The sequence below is a fragment of the Pan troglodytes genome, chromosome 2, assembly GCF_028858775.2.
Source record: "Pan troglodytes isolate AG18354 chromosome 2, NHGRI_mPanTro3-v2.0_pri, whole genome shotgun sequence".
Taxonomy (NCBI): Eukaryota; Metazoa; Chordata; class Mammalia; order Primates; family Hominidae; genus Pan; species Pan troglodytes.
The window spans coordinates 59912144-59928656 of record NC_086015.1 but is presented as its reverse complement, the minus strand read 5'-3'; the positions used below and the strand labels follow the sequence as shown (position 1 = coordinate 59928656).

At 39.7% G+C, this 16513-nt stretch overlaps 1 protein-coding gene across 16 annotated transcripts in view; it reads left to right on the top strand.

Moving 5' to 3' along the window:
• The window catches only part of ERC2 (ELKS/RAB6-interacting/CAST family member 2), a 965515-nt gene that overhangs the window by 571785 nt on the left and 377217 nt on the right, over positions 1-16513 (top strand). For all 16 annotated transcript variants that reach the window (XR_008546979.2, XR_010155615.1, XR_008546980.1 and 13 more), the window contains one exon: positions 12069-12229. Coding sequence is in view for 11 of the 16 variants with exons in the window: in XM_016941331.3 (XP_016796820.1) it covers positions 12069-12229 (161 nt within the window). In the remaining 5 variants the exon portion in view is untranslated. The remainder of the gene's footprint in view (positions 1-12068; positions 12230-16513) is intronic.

The window sequence follows — 16513 nt, the reverse complement described above, 5'->3', positions numbered from 1 at the left end:
AGGCTTGGAGTCAGGCTTGATTTGAGCTGATAGAAATTTGTCATCATCAATAGGTGTCTCTTCCAGAGCCAAGTCAGTAGGGGAACTCAAAGTAAAGGAAACCCATTTTCTTCTCCTTCCTTGGAATTGTCCCAGCACTGATCCTTGCATTATAAGAAAGTGGGTTTGTTTGAGAACACCACCCTGATTTGTTGAATGGGAATGAACAGACTCTGCTAATGGAGGTGGCCAAGTAGCCTGGACAAATGGTTTTGATTTTCTAGGGCCTCACAGCTTATTTTGAGTGCTGAAGAAACAAAATTATAATAACAAAATCGGACAATACTAAACAAAGCACCAAACAAAACAAGAAAGAAAATGAACACATTGGACTTCCAAAACCCATAGGAACTTTATTAGAGAACAAAGTGAAATGAGTAAAGTGCATTGTGGGGCAGGGTGGAGGCGGCAGGAATTACTGTTGACAGCTCTAGAGTCACCAACAATTGGGCCGTCCCTACCAGATTATAACCAGTATAATCTAAGGGACTCTCAGAACCAAAGTACCCCTGCCTTAAAGAGTAGCCCATCTTAAGGTCATTTTGGCTAAAGTTAGCTGCTATTGTAACTGCCGCCAGAGGGCCCCATCTTTTTCTGGAGGACTGCTTCATACCTCTCCTTTAGAGGCTATGGTTTACCTGCAACTGCTTTTTCCATGGGATCAGAAATATTTCCTAGGCAGATCTTTCTTAGTTGAAATTGGTTTAATTACTCTTTTTGTAAACATTTGTAATACATATTTTTATCAATAAGTACAAAGAAATATATAACAGAGTATGTGAAATCCCTAAACCTAGAAACAAACCCATCATGAATATTTTGATACATTTCCCTCTAGTCTTTTCTCCTACGAATATACAAAAAAATCCCAACACATAGTTGAGATTGTATTGTATCTACCATTTACCACCTGCTTTCCTCACTTAAGATTTCATGAGCATCTTTCCTTTACGTTAAATCTTTTTGCTTAGTGTTTAATATCTGACGAACATCTCAACAATTGGGTGCCCATAATTTATTATTTAATTTCTTTGTAACACTTTTAAACCACACACACACTCTCTCTCTCACACACACACACTCACACACGTATTCCATAATTTTTGTAACTAATTTTTTTGAAGATTGTATACATATATGTTTGTGTATGTATGTATTGTGTATATATATGTAAATATATCCATACACATACAAACTTTTATTCTGATTTTTATAAATAACATTGTGATGAATATGCTTATTATATCCTTAGAGTAAATTCGTCTGGGAAAATCCCTTATTATATATCCTTAGAATAAATCCAGAAAGTAGAATCACCAGATCAAATAGTAATTCATTAGTTATACTGAATTTAAAAGAATTGAAATATTTGTTTCCCATGACCAAAAAAGGTAAATGTTCCACAAAGACCAAAATAATTTCTGAACATCACCATTGGACAACAAAGTTGTGAAAATGGTATGTTCTCGTATTGTTCTTTCTAATGCAGTAGCCAATAGACCTGTGACTATTTACATTTAAATTTTAATTAATGTTAAATTAAGTTAAGAATTCATTTCCTGGTTTGCACCAGACACACTGGAAGTGCCACATGTTGTTAGTGGCATACATATTGGGCAGAAAAAGTTACAACGTTGCCGGCATTGCAGGAAGATCTACTGTGCGATGCTTCTCTATTTTCTTCTCCAGTTCCTTCATCTTTATGTTTGGAATTTAGCCTAAGTAAGATTAAAATATGAACAATGCATATTTTGTGTATGATTAATTTGGTTTGTTACAAAGTGGGTTTCTTGGCGAAAATTTTCACCTTTCCATTGAAGATGAAAAATGTGATGCATCTTTTGGAAAATGTAAAAAAAAATGGAAATCCAACCCTTTGTCTTGCTTATGCATCCTCTTATAGGCTGAAAATGAAGTACTAGTGTTTAAGCTAATACCACTGTTGATGACAATCTCGGGTGGTTGCATGCTTACTGTGTGCCAAGCACGTTGCTGTTGTACTGCCCGTATTCCTCACAAGGTCTCCGGAAGGTGCAGTTATTATTTACATTTTGTAGAAGAGGAAACTGACGTACATAGAGGTCAAGCTCCTTTCCTAAAATCACACCGTCAGCATGTAGCTGGGGCCTGATGGGGACCTAGGCTTTCTGACTTCAGAGTCCACATCCTTTACTATCCTTATACTGCTTCTCAAGAATGTCCCAGGCTGTTAGAGAGAAGGCCATCTCTTTGCCACACTGCAGAACTGTGACACACGTGTAATAAAGCCTCCCAGTTGCTCGAGATATACCCCTACACCACATACCCAGAAGCACACCCCCACAGCCTTTTTCTTGAGGAACTTCCACTGAGCCCAATCCCATCTGGAATGAAGAGTGCTCAAGGGCATTTTGGAGAAAGTGTCATTCATTTGTACTCTGACACTTTCTCATTTAACAGACTCTGTTAAGTCAGATGTATGTATTTTTGCACATTTCCTCTCTATCCTTCTTTTATTATGGTGTGAAGTTTTGTTAATAGGCCTGAGAAGAGAAGAGGAAAGGGAGAATGTGAAACGTTGTTAAAATCAAAGAGTTTGAGCCCAAACAAATGTTCTTAATGTGGGCATTTGTTTGCAGGAGAAGGATCAGAGGCAACCAATGTAAGCAAAGCTCCTTGATGCTTAAACTTCAATGAGGAGAAAACAAATCACAAACACAGTCTTAGGGATGGTCAGGTCCAGGCTGAAAGCAGTCTGGGGATTTTCAGTTTCAACCTTTTCCAAAAGGTGTCACTCTAAGGCAGCAGTGGAGAGGTGGGAAGGAGGAAGAGATAGAAATGTCAGATAAGGGTAATTGGAAAAATAAGATTAGTAGTCCTTGTTTTAACAGATCCTTCAGCCTCCAGCATCACTGTCGGAGGAGTTGCTGCTGCTGACGGGGGGGTTTAAGCGTTTATCTTCACCTTCAGATCTCAGGGTGACCTTCTGTGCCCAGAGTTGTGCTGGGCCAAGTCCAGCTATTCCCACAGGACCAATTCACATTCCAGATTTGCTGCAACCTGGGATATGGGGATTTCATTGGTTCTGTGTTCTGGTGCAAACTGAAAACTGCCATCCTCTTGCACTCAGGATGGAATGAAGACAGGAAACCAGGATGGATGGCGGAGCCTAACTCAGAAGAGCCTGTCTGTTTTTGAAATATGGCTTTAAAAATTCCAAATCATTAACAGAAAATACACACCAACTCCATGCTGACATATAATTTAAGGGAAAAAATAGCTTTATCAAAATATTTGAGTATCAGCTCTTGCCAAGCAAGCCTCTTGAAAAGCATGGGAAGCTGCCATGCGTCAGGAAGAGATGCATGGAACCTGGAGTGGGGTCCTGGCAGATAACTGAGAGAGAGGCTGGTTTTCAAATATTTAGTTAAACAACACAAATGTATGTGTAAGTTTAAGTCGACACATGTTAATGATTTAAGGTCTTAAACGGGTTTTTTATTTTATTGTTTTAAGGCTCCACTGTTCACTTTAAAAGATCCGACGATTTCTCCAGAGCCATGCGTAAACACTGGACTTTTTAGAAAGCCAGGTGATGACTTCATTATTCTGAAAGTGAACAGTTATGAATTATTCAAATACAGTAAATACAGTTGAATATTTCCTGGTAACAACTATTTTAAAAGAGAGTTTTAATGATATGATCTGCAACATAGAATGACTAATACAATCAGAAATAGCACACAATTATTCAGGGTATTTTTCTTTTTTTGTAATTGATTAGGCTAAATCAACATCTAGCTTGAAGAAACCTTTAATTATTATGTTCTAGATATGTAACACCAAGCCAATGTATTTTAAAAATGTAATCTTTGATGTAAAATCAGAATTCCAGTCTTGCCACATTTGAGGACCTTTTAGGAAATTATTTTAAGTGAAACATCTGGAATATTCTAGAGACTTCTGAGGTGGCTGTGAATCCTGTTTTCACTGAAAATGACATTTTAGCAATTAAACACCTTTTCTAAAACTTTTTTCCCCAGGAAATATTATTGTCTGGTGAATTACTAATAGATGTACTTCTAAAAGAAGCACATGCTGTGTTAAATAGAGACAAATGGGTTGCTTTCTTGCTGGACTGTCAAAAGCTTTTATTGTCTCTTAATTACTGTGATTCTCCAACTAGCATTTTTCTAAAGAATGGGACCACAGGGCATCTTCCAGCTGGGCCACCACCTGCGCTTCCCCAGGCTACTCCACTTGCCTGCCTTAGGGAGGCCAGCCACAGTGCCTAGTGCAGGATGGGCTGCTGTTTTACTCTTTTGCACCACCCAGTACTTTTCTTTAAAATCACTATTGTGATTAAGTAATTTGTTGATTCCCAACTTCCCTGTGGAAACCCTTCTGAAGACAGACCTGTGGCTAGTGTCCAGCAGAGTGCCTGGCATGTGGGAGATGCCTAGCGAGGTGGTGGAATGAAGGAAAGGAGTGTGTATCTCCCAGGTTCCAGGACAGAGCATGTGGAATGCATAGCAGGACCAAAAGCCACATGCTTCTATACCAGCGCAGAACCTGAGACATCTTTATTGTGTCTCTGTGAAACTCACAGGTTCCTGGGTTCTCCAGGCGGCTGCTGGGGTGGCAGCGAACATAGGGCCTCCATCCTTTCAGGAGCCAAGTAACTGAGCCCCCTCATCCCCATAGCAAAGAGAAGGTGCTTGAAGCAAACAGAGAGCAAGAACTTGAAGGGTATTTGTTGAGGATGGCGAAGGGACCACTGATTTATGGGGTAGGAAAGTATCAAGTTTGGACTTACACTTCATCCATCATTGCACTAAGTGGGTCAAAGGAGGGTGTTTCAGAATCACGTCTTTGTGCTCCCCTTCCTCCCATTGCATAGGTATTTATTGAGTGTGGATACTGGTGCTATGTCAGGTGCTGAAGGGGCTTGCAAAGAAGATGGAGACACAGTCTCTGTCCTCCAGGGATTACAGTCCAGTTGTATTATAGCAACTAAGCATACATATTGTGCAGAATGGGTGCAGGCAATGAAAACTGAAGGCACTTGGGTTGGGTGAAAGTAGTGAGGCTAGGAATGGGCATGTGCTGGTGCCTTCCAGGGTATTAGGCAGGGTACTTTCCATGCATTATTTCACTTTATGCTTATGTCAATTCTGTGTGGCTGCTTCTGCTTCCTCTCCACTTTAAAGGGGAGGATCTGTAGGCTTAGAGAGGTCAGTAACGTCTAGGGTTCCAAGACTTGGCTGCATTTTGGAATCACCTGGATCTTTAATAAAATACAGATGCCTGGCTCCCGCCCTCAAATATTTTGATTTAATTAGGAGCAGTGTGACCACGGCATCAACATTTTTAAAAGCTTCCCAAGGGATTCTAACATGCAGTAACCTAACCAATCTTAAACCAAGTTTGGGAAACATTGGGTTAAGATTGGCCTAAGGTCAAAGATCTTGTAGGTGGAACCCAAACTTGACTCATATCTGACTGCTTCTAGAGCTCCAGCTTTTGATCGCTGCAAGCTGTGAAGGAGGTCAGGTGTAGACAGGGCCTTAAAGAATGGGCAGTTTTGGTAAGCAGAGGAATGAATGTAGGGCAGTCCAGGGGTATATGTGCATGTGTATGTGTGGTTGAGCATTGGTGAATGGAGCAATATGCAGACATAGATAGGCTGAATAATTACTAGGCACTGTATTAGAAAGAGTTGATACTTCTGTGGCACTACTGAGTACTAGGCATTGTGCTGAGAGCATTGCCCATGTGAACCCATTTAATCATCATAAAAACCCTTTGAGCTAAGTTATGTTATTAGCTCCACTTCACAAGAGGTACTTGAGGCTCAGAATTTTGTAATTCATTGTTCAGCTGCCACGTACATGTGAGAACATGTGATACTTGATTTTCTCCTTCTGAGTTAGTTGGTGTAGGATAATGGCCTCCAGCTCCACCCATGTTGCTGCAAAGGACATGATTTCCTTCTTTTTTAATAAAGTAGGGAGGGAAGAAGGGGGATGAAGTTTGAAGAAGTACCTGTTGGGTATAATGTTCAATATTTGGGTGATGGGTACACGTAGAAGCCCAATTCCCACATGCAAGTACCTATGTAACAAACATGCATATGTAGCCCCTAAAGCTAACATTTTTTTAAAAAGTCAATTCTATTATTATATTGTCCCCAAATAATCCTTCTTCTGGGCATTTTAATATAATTTGAGTAAAAATTACCATAACCTAATTTTTGCATAGCAATGGTAATACTTAATACATGTTTAAAGCAAATTTTGCCTCCGAGTTTAAGTTGAGAAACCTAGAAAATTTTGTCTAGGTTCTTTCATGAAGGCAAACAGTCCAGTTTATTTCTATAACTTTGTAATAGTGCTTATTGAATATTATTTATTAAATGTAAATACTATTTTATTTTTCTTACATGAAATCAATTTTTCCACCTGGGAAAAAAGTTATAATTCACTTAGAGTGAATTTATACATCTAGTAAGTGGCAGTCTAGCTCCTGAATTATGTTTCTAAGCCACTATGCTGCTCCGCCTCTTGTGTTAAGAATATACTAAGTGTTTTCATATTTGCCAGGCTCAGCACTAAGAGCTCTGCAATCATTGCTTCATATAATACTAGAAGTACTATTGTTACAGATGATCAGGCAAAGCCATGTCCTCACTTAGGGGTAAGAGTAGAGTCAGAGGCTAGGGATACACACATGAGCATATGCACACACATGTGAAAGCCCACATATACATACATATGTGTATGCATGCATAATTATGTTCTACCTTATTATACATGCGGGAGGGGTGTCAAAAGTAATGATAGAAGGGAATGATGGATCCAAGAAATATTTCCAAAATAGAGCTCTAGGAGTTGGTGATGAATGGAAAATAAAAGAGGAGAGAGAAGATCAATGTGGCTCTGAGGTCTTAAACAGGAATGACTGAGAAAAGGTCAGGGCCTTGGACCAAAATGGTGGATGTGTTAGGGAGTGGCAAGTTGGGAGGGTGAGGACAGGTGATAGGAGTTTGGTTTAGGCAGGTGTACATGGGTCAAGAGTTGGCTTTTGGTCATCCTCAATTTAAAGTAATATTAGGACATCCAGATGGAAGTGATCAACAGGTGGTTAGGTACATGTGAAAGAGGTCAAGTGAGGAAGAAGGAGATAAAGTTTGGAGAGACATCTACATAGAGGTGAGAACTGTGGAGGCAGACCTCAATGCATCCCCTGTATTTCTATATGGATGGTGGAAATGCCTCTAGGATGGAGTCACAAGGAGAAAGACCCAGTTATGGGCTGCAGGAAGATGAGTAATTTGCAAAATAAACAGGGGAATAAGTTCCTTAGTGTCTTAGTCCATTTGGGCTGCTCTAACAAAATACCATAGAGTAGGTGGCTTATACATAACAGAAATGTATTTCTCACATTCTGGAGGCTGGGAAGTCTAAGACCAAGGTGCCAGCATGGTCAGATTCTGGTGAGGGCCCTCTCCTGGGTTGCAAACTGCTGACGTCTTGCCGTGTCCCTACATGGTGAAAGGGGACATACAGACTCCACTGGGCTTCTTTCATAAGGTCACTAATCCCATATAGGAGGCCTCTGTGCCCATGACCTAATCATTTCCCAAAGGCCTCACCCCTTAATGCCATCATCTTGGGGGTTAAGATTTCAACATATGAATTGTGGGGGTACGTAAACATTGAGACCATAACACTAAGAGAAGCATCAGTTTTAGGAAGATGAGGAGTGGATAGAGCACTGCTCACATATTAAAACTGTATTTCCAAAAGACAATTTAATTACAAAAGAAAATTCTCATCATATATCAATTATATACACAATTATGTATATATTTATATGTAGCATCTCAATTATATGTGCATAAATATAGAGAGAAATTATAACAATGTTTATAATGTTTACTTCTAGGTGGTGGGACTTGGGAGGATCTTAACTAAAAATGATGTTAGTATTTAATCTTCAGAAGAAAGCTAAAACATTTTCATACCTGGATTTTTCATATTTTTTACAATGAATATACTTTATTCTTTTTCTTTTCTTTGAGACAGGGTCTCACTCTGTCACCCAGCCTGGAGTGCAGTGGCATAATCACAGCTCATTACAGTTTTGGCTTCCCAGGCTCAGGTGATCTCCTTGCCTCAGCCCCCCAGGGTAGCTGGGACTCTAGGTGCGTGTCACCACGCCTGGCTACATTTCTTTTCTACTTTTTGTAGGGATGCAGTTTTGCCATGTTGCCCAGCCTGGTCTCAAACTCCAGGGGTCACCATTTGTGATCAAATGATCCACTGGCCCTGGCCTCCCAAAGTGTTGGGATTATAGGTGTGAGCCACTGTCCCTGGCCACACTTTATTCTTATTATCAGAAAAAAATTAATTTCTTGATATCAGAAGAAGAAGAATAAATGCCTTATGGGCTACATCATCTCACTTAATGTGCCCATAATCATCTGATAAGCAAGCAATAGGGTTCCCTATTTACCTGTTGAGGTAAATATGGATGAGGAAATGGAAGCTGAGAAAGATGAAGGAGCTCATCTCACTCACACCATAATAATGCCATGGTTCCAATCTGGTGATGAAGACACAAACTACATATGTACAGTCAATCAGTTAAAATGTTATTTCAAAGAAGGGACAGAGACTTGGGGGCATGTTTAGCTGTGCAAACCACACATTAAGAAAAGACATTTGGCAAGAAGGGAGTTACTTGTGGCCTGCAAGAGTAGAAATACCATGGGACAGCAAGAATAACAAGCACTTTCCTCTGGTTGAGAGATGACTGTGATGGGGAGATGGAGGCAGGCATAGAGCACTTGATAAGAATCAGACAGTTGGCTCATGCCTGTAATCCCAGCACTTTGGGAGGCCAAGGCGGGTGGATCATGAGGTCAGGAGACTCAGACCATCCTGGCCAACATGGTGAAACCCCGTCTCTACTAAAAATACAAAAATTAGCTGGGCGTGGTGGCATGCATCTATAATCCCAGCTACTCAGGAGGCTGAGGCAGGAGAATCACTTGAACCCGGGAGGCAGAGATTACAGTGAGCCAAGATCACGCCACTGCACTTTAGCCTGGTGACAGAGTGAGACTCCAGCTCAAAAAAAAAAAAAAAAAAAAAAATGTAGAATCAGACAGTTCACCAGTGAAGATAGGCCAGGTTATGCTGGGAGTTACCACCCCCAATCTCAGAGGCAAAGCACAACAAAGGTTTATATTTTGCCTATGTGATGTGGGTTTGCCCTGGGCTTCATTGTGGTCACTCAGGGACTCAGGCTGAAGATGATGTCATCTGAAACTTGCTTCCACGGTCACCAGGGCAGGGAAAGGGTAACACTGGAGTTGAATGCTACCACTTAAATGTTTCTACCTGGAAATGACAGTGGTTTTAATTGGCCAAAGCCACACCCAATTCAAAGGGTGAGGGGATGTGGGGTCCTACCATGTGCCTGTAAGGAAGAGAACTAGAATATTGTGAAACCACCCTAATGATCACCACAGCAGGGGAGATATTTTTTGCTTTCTAAGGCCCTTGTTTTGGCAGCAAAGGAAACAGCTTTCAGTTCTCTAGAATGTTAAACACAGGAAGAACCCATGGCCATCATCTAGGAAACTGAGATTCCAAGGGTATAGTGATTGTTTGCAAAAAGTTACAGAGAGAAACAGTGGTCATGCTAAGACTAGAAGGATGTGTTCTGAGGCCAGTGCCCCACATGGTCCTCGGTCCAGGGCCACACAAATTAGGAAGAGTGAGGAGCTTGGCCTGGGAACTTATTTTAAAACTCTGTCTCCAAGATGTTGAGAGGAGCAGTTTCGTCTCATCTGATACTAGCAGTTACTGATGTTGGAGGCCAGTGGCTTCTCCATCAGTTACAACTCTGTATTGTGTCTCCCAGGTGCCCAGTTTCTCCATGTGCTTCTTGCTGAAATGGCTGGAGCAGCCTGAAATCATTACTCTAAAGTGTCATTTAAAGTTGGGTTAATGTAGAACTAGCTAGTGTTTGCCCTAAGCGGTCCAGTGGCAGGTGATCTAAGATTTGGAAACCCAGCTGAGTAGCTCTGTGTCTATAGATTGCAGATAGATCAGCTTCGATGAATGAGAGAGAGATTGAACAAATGAGAATAATGGAGACCTCCCACTCCTCTGAAATCAATATTAGGTTTGAAATAAAGAACGATTTATGACAGAAAAGGAATCATGAGGACACAGACCATCTCATATGGAGGGTCAGGCAGACTATCTGAATTGGCATATGGAATGATCATAATTCTGATTTTTTGGGGGTCACTGCTATTTTCTATCAAAAATAGAAAAAGGGAGGAAAACTCAAAACTCTGCTTTAACTTCATCACATATTGCTTTGGGCTTCTAGTCATATTTGTGATGTTCTGTGAACTTATATGAGAAACTGAAAAGTTTATTAATACTTTTTAAACTGCATAGATTTGTAAAGTTAAAGAATAATGCAATTTACTCTACAGTTACATAGGGGTGGTTTTGTCACTTTCATAGGTTATTCTTTATATTCCTTGCTTTTTAAACTCTTTTTGGTTTTGGCTTTGATTTAAATTACATGATCATTCAGTTTCCTCTTTTTATCAGGGCAAAATGAAGGGTTTTCTGAATCTTAAGAGCATATAATTTACCTTGGATGTGAACTATAATGCTTATTCTGAATAAATTTCATGTAAAACTGAAGAAATTGTGTAGAAAGTCTTTATGAATTGGAACTTAACATGTCATTGACACATTTGAAGGGCGTTCTGTTGACTTTAGTGATGGATGAGCCTATTCTGCCAAGTTCAGCTGGAAGGGGTATTTTAGAAAGCCAAACATCAGCTCTGGAATCTAGAAACTTCCTGGAATCATGATTTTGGATCAGCAGGGAGGACACAGCCTGCATCTGTGCAAGGGATGGCATGTCACCAGCTTGCTCCACGGAAGTCTTTGGAACGGAACCATAAACACCAGCCTTCTTTGTTGTGTGTTGGCTTTTAAGAGTCCCCAAAGGTTTGGGGAGGATAAGGCTTTGCCTCAGGGCTCCTGGGTCTCATTTTTTGGGACCTGGCTGAAAACCCTGGATATTTGATAGTCTGGCTTATTTCTATGGTGTATTAGCACCCTATAAAAGTTACATGTCATTTATTTCAAGTTTAGAACCCTCTCAAACTTCAGGGGCAAACCAAACTTGAACCTTTTGTGGCTGGAATTCTGTTTACCTTTGGCCAAACCTTGCTTCCTGAATGTAAAGCTGGGAGGTGAGGTGAGAGGGACTCCTGAGGCTCCCTGGACATTGAATAGCTTTTACCATACACGGCTTTGATAGGTTAAAACGTGACTGAATCTGAAACACATAGATTAACTTTCTTTCAAAGTACTCTGGGGCCTACACACAAAAGTATATTGTGCTGGGCAAAATGCATTTGAGTGTTGCCTTCCTTCAATGGTGAGAAAGTATCTGAGACTTTTGCCAAACAGAAGTTGAAATTGGGTCAAGCCACTCACCCCCAATTCTACTGAACACATTAAGTAGTTTTTATAAAGGTTATTGGGCAATCCAATTGAACAAGGACCTTGGAGAAATTTGGACATTTCTTGTGTTTGAAACATTTTTTAAGGGTTTTTGTTCTGTTTTGTTTTAATTTTTTATTTCCATAGGTTTTGGGGGAACAGGTGATATTTGGTTACATGAGTAAACTCTTTAGTGGTGATTTGTGAGATTTTGGTGCAACCATCACCCGAGCAATATACACTCAACCCAATGTGTAGTCTTTTATCCCTCAACCCCCTCCCAGCCTTTCCCCACAACTCCCCAGAGTCCATTATATCATTCTTAGGCATTTGCATCCTCATAGTTTCAATGACAAAGAAAGAAAGGGCTCCAAGACACAGCGGCCCAGTTCAAGGATCCCTATGATTCCTTTGTGTTCGTTGTTGGAACACAGGCTAACAAGGGATGTCTTGTGCCTGAATGAAGGAGAAATAACAGACAGAGCTCCATGTGCCTTTCAGATAGAGGAACTGATGAATGCACTAGAGAAGACCAGACAGGAACTGGATGCCACCAAAGCACGCCTCGCCTCCACACAGCAGTCCCTGGCCGAAAAAGAAGCGCACTTGGCCAACCTCCGGATTGAGAGGAGGAAACAGCTGGAGGAGATCCTGGAGATGAAGTGAGTACCCATTGCTGCTTTTGTAGCCTCTCTCTTCTAGCCTCTCTTGAGAGTGGGAAAGGGGAAGGGCTAGAGAAGATGAAGAAAGAGCTCAGAGAAAGAATAATTTAGCTCACACTTGCCTGGTCATTTCTGAAAGTATGTTTCTTATTTTTTAATTGTAACTTTGGTGTCTCAATTTGCACATTTCTCACATCTGTTATTGAAAAAAATATAGATCCAGCACTAGATTTTGGGTGTCTGTGTTTTGTGGATGTTGCTGAGATTCATAGATCTGTTGGAAAGGTCTGAGCCAGCCAAGAGATGGAGGCCCCGTTAAGCACAATGGTAATTTGAGCGCTGCTCAGAGTTAAGTGGAAACTTTTCTGAGGAGTTATTTCCTAATTGTGACTGTAACTTTGCTAATTATATTCTTTTCACTTGTGCACAATGCCTGGTTTGTGTTGACTCTCACAGAGTCTCAAGGTTGGCACCTCTTTGTTCAGAAAGTGAAACTTTGATTTGCTGGGCTTATAAAAATAGGTTAGAAATCCCACACCCCGCCACACCCCACCTAGGTGGGGGCTTGGGAAGCTAAATCAGGGAGATTGGATTGGAACCAATTGCTTCCTTTGATTTAATCAATGACATGGGTCTGAATGCTGGGAAATGGTTGTTCCTGTGGTCCTGTGACACACCCACCTACACCTCACTCTTGTTTCATTCTCACAATGAAAGAGCATCATCATGGAATAACATAGGAAAGAAAATTACTGAGAGATTTTAATAAATATCAATTGCAATAGGTCTGTTTGTGAAGAACTAGTCAAGAAGGAGCGTCTCTATGTTTTTAAATGAAATAATCACTAAATTATAATTTAAATCTAACTTCCCTCCACAATAAGGGGAAACATACATAATTACGGCATCTTAAGCCTATAACACAGACTTTGAAATTGGTGGCTAGGTATGGAAGTGACCTTATCGTGACCCAGCAAGCCTTACACATGGTTAGCATTAAACTCAGAAAACTTAGATCATGGAAAATATTGGAATGAAATATTTTGAAGGATTTAATAACGAGGACAAAACATTTATTCCTCATCAACTACCTCAGTTTCTCCAAGACCAAAGAATAAATAGGGTTTTTTTCACATATAAACTAGCATTTTTTCTAATAAAAGATAATATAATAAAACCAGGTAGTATTATACTCAGTTCAGAGGTGAGGGAGCTGAGACTCAGAGAGATTCATAATTTGCTTAAGGCCATCTGGCCATGACAAAACCAGTTTTCTACCTCAACCTCCGTTTCTGCTATCTAATTTTCTCCAGGAGTTTATGTGAACTCATTAAGACTAGAACTTTTGTCTGTTTGAGTCACTGTAGTCATCATGCAGAGGAGAGCAGTGCCGGGCACATGGGAGGTGCTCAATGATTGTTTGTTGCCCACAACAGTGTCTTGAATGTGCTAGGTGCTCAATGGTTTGTTGAGTGAGTGACTAGATTGAATACTGGAGACTGAATTTTATGTAGCTAAGAAGAAAAGTATTTTAAGTATCTGTGATATTATAACCTTCATCAATAATTTATTAACACTGTTAAAAGGATACATGTTTATAAGCACAGCATATATAAAATCTTGATGTTTGCCAATATTTACTGTTGTTTAAAAGATTAACTTATGTAATTAGTTGTGGAATATGTGTGTGAATTTAAATGACACCCAGAAAAATTATAAATGTCAATATATGTGTAAACACTTAGCTGAGAAAGACCAAAAATATAGTGTAGTATTAAATAATTGAAGAAACAGCAATATTCAAAGTGGAAAGTCCATTTATGAATGTATTCATGTTAGAATCTAAAGTTATGTATTTTTATAATGTCTATATACAAAGTTCATAAAATGGTTTATTTGAGAAAGTTTCCATCTTGCTGATATTGACCAATAAAATTCATTTCCTAGAAAACAAGATGGAATGTTATGATTTATATAAGAATAGAGAAAGATTTTGGAATTACATATGCTTCCACCTTCATTTTGGATTTGATTTTTGAATGGAGATTAAAAATACTGAAATTCAACTTATAAGTTTGTTTTACCCTTGAAAAATTTATCATATGATGTTTTTTGCATTTTACTTTCCATAATAAATGTAGTATAGAATAAAAATAATTTATTAACAATAGCCAATACTAGTATTAGTGCATTAGCAATATGGGTCCATTGATTCAATCAGCCTGTATTCTTTTCTGTTCACCTGTCTCTCGTCTTCCTCCCTGTGTGTTATGTGTCAAGTCCAGCCTCGTTTTTCTCCTTGTTTTCCAGCTGTTCTCAAGTTAACTCTCCATCTCCTGAAGTGATTTATTATGCTATTATAAAGAAATTTTAATTACTTCCTGTTTATAAAAGGAGCGTATACTTTCAACATTTTGAGAGAACAAGTAATGGTGAAGTATGCTGGTTTGTGAGTCATCAGACCCAGGGTAGAATCCTGTTGCTTCCACCTGGTGGCTGTGACTTGGGAGAAATGCCCTTAACCTCACTAACCTTCCAGTTTCCTCCTGTAATGACTTGAATGGGGGTGGTTGTGAGGAGGGGTTCTCAGCAGAGAGTTTGGCACACAGAAAATGATATATGTATGCAAATGGCACTATCAGCCAATGAAAATACGTCCTCTGTTTAGTATACTTTGTGAAGAGTATCATTTATCTAAAATTTGGATTTATTTTTCTAAAACATATAAACTTTTTCCATGTGTATGTTTTCCCACTTAACTTCATGGTTTCAGATAGCACCTAACTAAGACCTCTTTTGGTGAATTGCCACATTATTGCTGAAATGCTTAATCTGCTGCCACTGCAAAATAAATACAAAATTCCTGTGTTAATTCCTTTGGTGAAAGTAACAAAGCCCTGCTTCATTAAGCCTGATATGGGCCCTATTCACTATTTAACTGGCCTAGAAGCCCAACCTGTGGGCTTCTGCCCTGGGACTATGGGAGGACTTAGGTACAGGGCAAGTATATTGACTGAGATCGTCAACTAGAGGCACCAGCCTCTTGGGCTGTTCAAGTTTGCCACTGGTTTGTTCAGTCACAGTGTTTAAGCTGAATTGACACACTGGTTACTTGACTTTGATTGAGTCCACATAAGTTCATGGGAACAGTCAGATGGGTATTATCATTGTTGGTGAGTTGATATCATCTGTGCCAAGCATTGTTGGTTTTTCATTCAACCAGCACCCATTATCTTTAGACAGGCATCTTTAGGTCAGGTCTACCCAGTTTCCAAACCCTGGTGGGAAGGGAGAGGCTGTGTGATGTTAGAGGGAAGAGGGGTGAGGCCGTGAGTCAAGAGAAAGAAACTGTGATTTCATAACTAATTTCTGTCTCACCCCATAACATTAAACATCACTCTCTGGTTGCCTCAGTTTTCTCTTCAGTAAAATGGAGGTGATAATACCTGCCCTGCTTACTCTACAGAACTCTTGTAGGGATAAGATTTTTTTTTTTAAGCAGCAAACTAAAATTAATATAAACCAGCACATGTGAAAGTGCTTTGAAACCTAAAGGGGGCTTTTGAAATGAGAGGTGGTATCTGTTAAATTCATTGCAAACCAAATGGCACAGAATTTTAGAATTGGAAAGCATCTGGGTCCAACCTCTCAGCCTGCAGAAGCCTGTCTCCCATTCACAGGATTACTCATAAGGAATTCACCAGGCCCTGGTGAATACCATTCCCATGGCAGGCCATGGGCTCATAAGGTGGTGGTTCATGTTCCATGGCTCTTACAGGTAGCTCATTTGTCATTATATTGAACTGAAATGTCTTTCCATTTGTCTTGGTTTTCGTTCCAGAGCTATATAGAATTTACCTGAACCCCATCCAAAGATAGATATTTGTTTAGATGTTTGTTAGGTGATATTGTTCATTTTAAGGGAAAAAAAGAGGCAGTATAAAGAAACAATATGTAAAAAATTATTCATGATCCTAACATGGAGAGAGAGACACTGATGGCATTTTGGTGTATATCTTTGCAAATGCTCCTTATTTTGTAAAGAAAATTGGACTGTACTTGCATATTTTGCAAGTGCCTCTTCTTTTGTGAACGTGAACAACCTTCTATGTTGCAAACATAGGATTGCATTATTTTTAATTACTCAATATACTGTCATATAGGTTTACATCATTATTGGGCATCTGTGTCAGTTCCAGTGTTCTGATAAGCATTCTGCTGTTTAATTTTATTTTATTAACATATTTGTAAATACCTGTGGATTGTCAGGCTGCTGCAAGAAAT